Here is a 6,512-nt window from a genome sequence, read left to right as displayed (position 1 = left end):
TTTTGTCCCCATATGGGGTGATGGGACCCTTTGTAGGCCTTATTAGTTCCCTAATGGTAATTATTGTATTACCGCAGGTAGTAGTAGTACTACCACCAGTAATATGTCACCTACCGGCAGTAGTAATACGATTCTTGGTGGGAATACTCCTACTACCAGTGGTAAATGGTTCAAGGTAGTCTCTCGGGACCTCGAGGAAGAGTGAGAAAAGACTTAAAGAGTGTTTTTGTAATTATGTACCCATTATAAGAGAAAAGTTAAACAATGAGAAAAGACTTCAACGGTTTTTTTGCAAGTAACTCAATTAACTTTTGGGTTGACCAAAAAGCCACACTTGTTGGAGCGGTTTCCACAAGCAACCATTTCAAGATAACATAATCCTGCAACCATGTCAAGATAAGGCGTGTTTGTTTTGGGGAGGTTTTGGGAAATGGTTGGGCACTCGGTTTCCCAATTTTGGCGTGCACGCTTTGAACTTTGAATTGATAATCGTTTTGAAGTCGTTTCCTTTGGGCACGAACGAGAACGTGCGCAGTAAACAAGCGGATCGTGGAAATCGATAGATTTCCTAGTTACGTGAAGAGTTTAATTTTCAAACTACGTGAAGAAATCAATTTTCATCCTCTCCGCAAGTTGCAACATGTTTTGCAGAGGCCGGCCCCCGGCCTGCACCACCCAAACCACGACAAACGATATCTTGATTGCATTCTACGTTTCTGCCAAACCTCTCATCTGATATAATTCAAGCGAATCCAGACCTTCAGTGGTGGACTCTCTCACGAGGTCCTCGTATCTTGCAGCGTTTCTGTTTAATGTACGCCCCATTTTAATGTGGCTACTGATTGTGAGGTAGAGTAGTTCAGCTTAGTCGACCGGCTTTTCACAGAGAGAGCATAGTTCTTCATAATTTACCGAGTTGCATCCTCACACCATGATGCTCAGCAATTTGTGCTCCCCAGCTCGGTCGCTTGCAAAGTTCTGCAACCACAAAGCCACTATCAAAGGCGTTGTGGTTGGATTCGCTGTTTTCGTGTTCTTGGAAGCCTCAAGATCTCTATTCTTCCTCCCGGAAACTCGAAGGATCTTCTGCCAGGACGTTGCAGCAGGCAGCTCAAATGGGGTAATGTCTTGGAACGGCACCTTTGGAGGTACTATATCCCACCAATCTCTCTCTCTCTCTCTCTCTCTCTCTTTCTCTCTCTCTCTCCAATTTCTTCGTTGTGCTCAATCTGTTGCATGTCACGATATCTGCTATCCAGTCATCGATCCACGTTATTTTTATAGTTGTGTATGGAGGTGTTACTCTTATCATGTATGGACATGACGTTGACATTCGAGGACAAAATGCGATTGCAGAGTCTAATGTCGATACTATATTTGAACAAGGGCAAGCATGCATGGAAGACCTTTCACGAAATGCGACGGCAGAATTTTCTCCCAACACTACTGGAGAAGGGCAAGCATACATCAAAAGTGTCTCTCAGTACATCAATGCATCTGCTGGTAACGTCAGTACTAGCGGATCCGGCGATACGAGCCAAGCCAGAAAATTGAGACTACTATCATTTTGGGACTCGTTTCTGACTGAAGAGGCTGATCTTCCGTCAAGCAACCGGAAGCATCGGCCTAAATCAGCTTATAATTTGCCTTCATTGGATAATTGGTCTCCGATGCCGCCGCATCTAGAGAACTGCAGTGCTAAAGTTGCGGAATACAGGCTGCTCGACAACCGGAAGCAGGATGGATCTCGGCCAAACTGGTTGCTCTGGAAAGGATCGCTCAGAAATATATATCCAGGCACTGAGCTGCCGGATGAGAAGCTTTTTGCTGCTACAAATCCTTTTGGGGCTCCCAGGCCGCCTTGGGTACTTACGTCTTTTCCATCAAAAAGTGTGCTTCCTCAATCCTGAGTTTCACCTTCTCAAGAAGCCAGTGTTGCTTGCATTGGTCAGCGTCCAATATTGTTTTGCCGTCATGCACAGGTCGAAGGAGCAGATGCCGATAATCTGCCCATGACCCGCGCCATGCAGCAAGACCTGTGGCTCCACCAGCATCCCAAGAATTGCAGCGAACCAAAGCTCAAGTTCCTTCTGGCTAAGTGGGACGAACACAATGGCGGCATGGGACTGGGAGCCGTCCTTTCGTTCACAACGCGTTTGTTCGCCGTGGCGGTGCGAGAGAATAGGATTTTCGTGACCGATTATTTCCGTAGGGCTGACCATCCGAAATGCAAAGGTGTCCTTATCAAGACGCCCTCCGTTCTGGAATCGTGTTATGCATTTGAAAGGAAAATGATCATAACGACTCATGAATGAATCCAGGTGCCGGAAAAGCGCGCTGGGAATGCTATTTCCTGCCGGAAACGTCAGCAGAGTGCAGAGCGCAAGCTTCCAAGTTGGCGTCACAGCCCGATGCGTGGGCAAAGGGGATCATCACGCAAAATAGCAATTACGCTGAGCATGATGAGATATGGGAAGTCGAGATCCAAGGGTATGCATTCGTTTGAACTTTCCTGTATACTAGATATGGTGTATGTACTAGGGGCTTGGACAATCGACTATCAGACATCTAAGAAGAAACGGATGAATCTTGACGGGATAGGGCATTACGCCATCTTCCAAATGCTAATTGCTCATTTGGAAGCAGCACGTTCGGATCGTAAACTGGCTGGCTTATCTCAGGAAATGGGGTTATCCCTGGAATTTCTCGCAACCAACTGCTGAAGTCCGAGGAGAGCTCCTAATCCACCATGCAGCCAAAGATAAACGCTGGTGGACAGCACAGGTATTTATCTGATCATTATCACGAAATGACGTGGTCCTTGCGAATCCCCACCCACTGATCATATCAATGCTCGATTCTAATTTTTATCGAAGGAGCTTGCCTTCTTTGGCGTGCGGCCTTCTCTCAAACAACCATTTCCTACATTACAGGCGGTGCGCTACTTAACCAGGTTTCCAACTGAGTACACTTGCCGCTTGATGAACAAAGCTCGACATCAATCTTTCGGAGAGCAGGCTGCAGAGATGATCGTTGGAGACTCTTTGAAAAACCCACGCAGCCAGGTTTCTCTCACGTTTCCCTTCATCGCTCTTGAAGCTTTCTTATCTCCGCTTACGACACATAATTTTGGAATAGAGTGATGGACAAGTAAATAGGCAAAGCAGTTAGAATTCAAGCAGACTAGAAGAAGCAACGCATTCTAAAAGGGGAATTTTCTTTTGTCATTAGAGCTGGTTCTAGCGTTGTATACAAAATTCTTTCAAGGAAAAAGAGAAAACGAGAGGGTGCAGTATAAAAGACTATAGCTACCATGTAGAACGATTTAATTAACAAGCTATATATTAACGTTAACACCCATAACATCCTATCATAATGTAGTTCCTATCCAATGTACATATACATGCTGCTATTATCTATATCTAGCCAGTTTATTTTCACCTTGTTTGTAAGCCTAGAAGATTCTAATTTTTTTTAAGTGTTGTGTGGCACAAGTCAAAGAGCCTATCTAATGGATATACTTCTCCCATATTAGCAGACAAGCAAATTTCACCTTGTGAAGTTTTCGTCCATGTTGTCCAACTTGCTAGTTTTTGTGATAATTCTTTCCATCTTAAGTGATGTGTTGCCCTATTAGCTAGATTTAGACGCTCATTCGAGAGAGACTTAAATGAAATCTCATAGTCTTCACAAGTAGTTGTAGCTTGAATGAAGAGGTTTTGGGCTACCTTTTGATTAGCCTTCTCCTTTAGTGCTAGCCTTCATCATGGTTGAGTCTGCCCTTCACCTCCGGAGTGCCGACAAAAACTCAGTATGAAGACTTTGTATAAATGGATGCTCAAGTATGTGTGGGTGTGTGGATTTGTATGTGTGAGAGCATATGTTTATACTATGGTCTACACGCACTATTGGGCACTGATGGCATTAGTTGGGGTGTCATAGTAGCTAGTCATTGCTATGTGTGATGGAGTTTATGGTTTTCAACCTATGAGTGACTATCATGAGATTGAAAGTGCACTATCTAGGATATCTTTTTGGCATAAGAGATAAGAGTGTACTTTTTGTACAGACAATAGGTTGGTGTCTTCTCTTCCCTCATCACAATGCACTTATTATGTGAGCTATTTGATCACTTTAATTGTGCATTTGAAGATTTTGGGGATGACTTATGTGGTGGGTAGGATCGCAAAATTGATGGTGAGCTCGTGATACTGTGTAATAGCCCATGCGCTCATAGGACACTTTAGGCTTTTCATATGTATAATTGACCTATATAATTATTCACAACGTGTGGTAAGAGATTGTGTCTTGATCCTCAATCTATATCCGGTGATGCAATTACGTGCATCTCATATCTTAATGTCTTGATTTTTTCCACCATGCTCATGATAAAACAAAATTGATCTTCTTATAAGAATATAATGGTTGTTATCCAAATCTTGGATTTCAATGCTCTCCATAATTAAACCACTACCTAAAGCAATAACTCATAGTCCTCGCTCCAATTTTATGATTCTTCTTGGACAATATAGTAAGGAATATTTGCTACCTACCATAAAAAGTACTGTACCATGAGATGTGTGGTAAGCTTATAGTTCCTCAATCTTCTCTACTTGCTTGCAATTAAAACTTCCTAGAATTGTCCCTTTCATAGTTTGCCACTTGGCTTTAGCTTACCTATCAAGATAAAAGCTATTGTAGCTACTCACACCTTGAGATCAAGACAAATTTGAGGAGAAAATAAGGGGGAGTTTGGGGGTAAAATAAAATAAAGGAGATATACTTTGTTAAAACAAAAAAGCCAAAAGAAAACAAATAGAAAAAACATTAAAAACTAAGGAGAGAGATAGACAGACAGACAGATAGACAAACAGACAGAGAGAGAGATAGAGAGAGAGAGAGAGAGAGAGAGAGAGAGAGAGAGAGGTAAATACAACTATTGTACAGCTATATATTTTCATCTATTTTATGTCTCTATAAAGTAAAGAGGAATTTTTAGCATAGTTCTTCTTAGGCCTCTTAATGGTTCATATGTGTTTAGGTGGACACAACGAGTTTGTTTGGAGAAATGGAGAGATATGTGTGGCAAAATCACAAACCATGGATACCCCGCCCAATGATATCAATGCACGTGCGGTTGGGTGATAAACAAGATGAGATGGAGATGGTTGGATTTCCAAAATATATGGAGTTGGCATATCGTGTCCGTTCTCGTTTTCTAGATGCAAAGAACGTCTGGTTGTCAACCGAAATGCAGGTAAATATCAAAGTTACATCTTTAGTATTTTGTATTTTTTCTAGATTGAAAGTAACAAAGATTTCCCATTTTGGAAAATATGATTTTACCCACGTTATATGGAGAAAAAGGATTTTTACATTCTTGAAGTCATCTCACAACCCTCCATTGAATATCTTCAAAAGACACATATCACTATCTTTTTAAGTTTTATAAGGAACACCCTACTGAGATGCATTCACATGCAAGAAGAATACTCTATCATTTTCTTATATCTTAATTTGTTTGATATATCTATTTTGTTAAGTTGTTTTATGTGTTTATTACCAAGAGGAATCCTAAATTCATGCATAATGTTAGGGAGTAGTCTCCATTAAAAAAGGAAGAGAATTGAATTTTATTTTAACTAGTTTTTTCTTTTCTACTATGACATTAGGAAGTCATTGATGATTCAAAAAATTATGATGGTTGGAATTTCTACTACACCAATATTAGAAGACAAACTGGTACCACCCGAATGACAGTCTACGAAGCAAGCCTTGGGGTCGAAGCAAGTACCGCCAATGCTATTGTAAATCTTTTGATGGCATTAGAAGCAGACTATTTCATTGGAGTACTTGGATCAACATGGTGTAATATAATTGATGGCCTACGTTCGACAAGTGGAAAAGATATGGCTGGTTATTTAAGTGTAAATCATAGATTGTGGACATAGTCAACAAAAGCACTATTCTCATAATCAAGATTAAGCCTATTGGGACCAATATTTACTCACATGATAAGTTTTTCTTTTAGTTGTATCAATGGGGGTTTCAGGGTCAATGTTTGCTTGGGTGTAGTCATCTTTGGTAAGATTCAGGGAATTTTTTGCATATAGGTATCTTGCCTAGCTCATAACTTATGCATTGCTCAATGTAATTCGACAAACTTTGACTTCTAGTAGTACACATTCCAATCCTGAATGTGAGACCAAAAATATATGGAATAAATATTTGAGATAGTTGACTCATTACAAGTGCTATGTTTCATTTGATGCATGCATCCTGAAGAGTGTAGAATATATTAATTTATTCAAAGACATCAAAATTTTGTTCTACACATACGTGCAACCTGTTAGATATCAATGCTCCACTCTCCTATAACTACACGAGAACTAGCTAACTCTACTTGTAAGCCCTCCATATGAGGAGAAGGCATTTGAGTAGATCGGTTATCTGGTAGGTCCTAGTTTGGACACCAAATGGGGGCCATGTGTGGCCTGATGGCCGGACGGCTT

At 41.0% G+C, this 6,512-nt stretch overlaps 1 protein-coding gene across 1 annotated transcript; it reads left to right on the top strand.

The window, feature by feature from the left end:
* Nucleotides 1-931: 931 nt before the first annotated feature.
* LOC147881582 (uncharacterized) lies at nucleotides 932-5,951 on the top strand. The gene is made up of 8 exons (XM_087401207.1): nucleotides 932-1,148; nucleotides 1,285-1,865; nucleotides 1,983-2,235; nucleotides 2,322-2,490; nucleotides 2,682-2,784; nucleotides 2,934-3,065; nucleotides 5,042-5,257; nucleotides 5,673-5,951. Exons 1-8 carry the CDS (start codon nucleotides 932-934, stop codon nucleotides 5,949-5,951), a joined length of 1,950 nt encoding a protein of 649 aa, XP_087257333.1.
* The last annotated feature ends 561 nt before the right edge of the window (nucleotides 5,952-6,512 follow it).

Source organism: Dipteris shenzhenensis, chromosome 30 (assembly GCF_047967505.1).
Source record: "Dipteris shenzhenensis isolate YYH24624 ecotype China chromosome 30, Dip_SZ_1.0, whole genome shotgun sequence".
Lineage (NCBI taxonomy): Eukaryota > Viridiplantae > Streptophyta > Polypodiopsida > Gleicheniales > Dipteridaceae > Dipteris > Dipteris shenzhenensis.
Note: the sequence above shows the minus strand (reverse complement) of the source record. Positions and strands in the feature narration are given on the sequence as shown.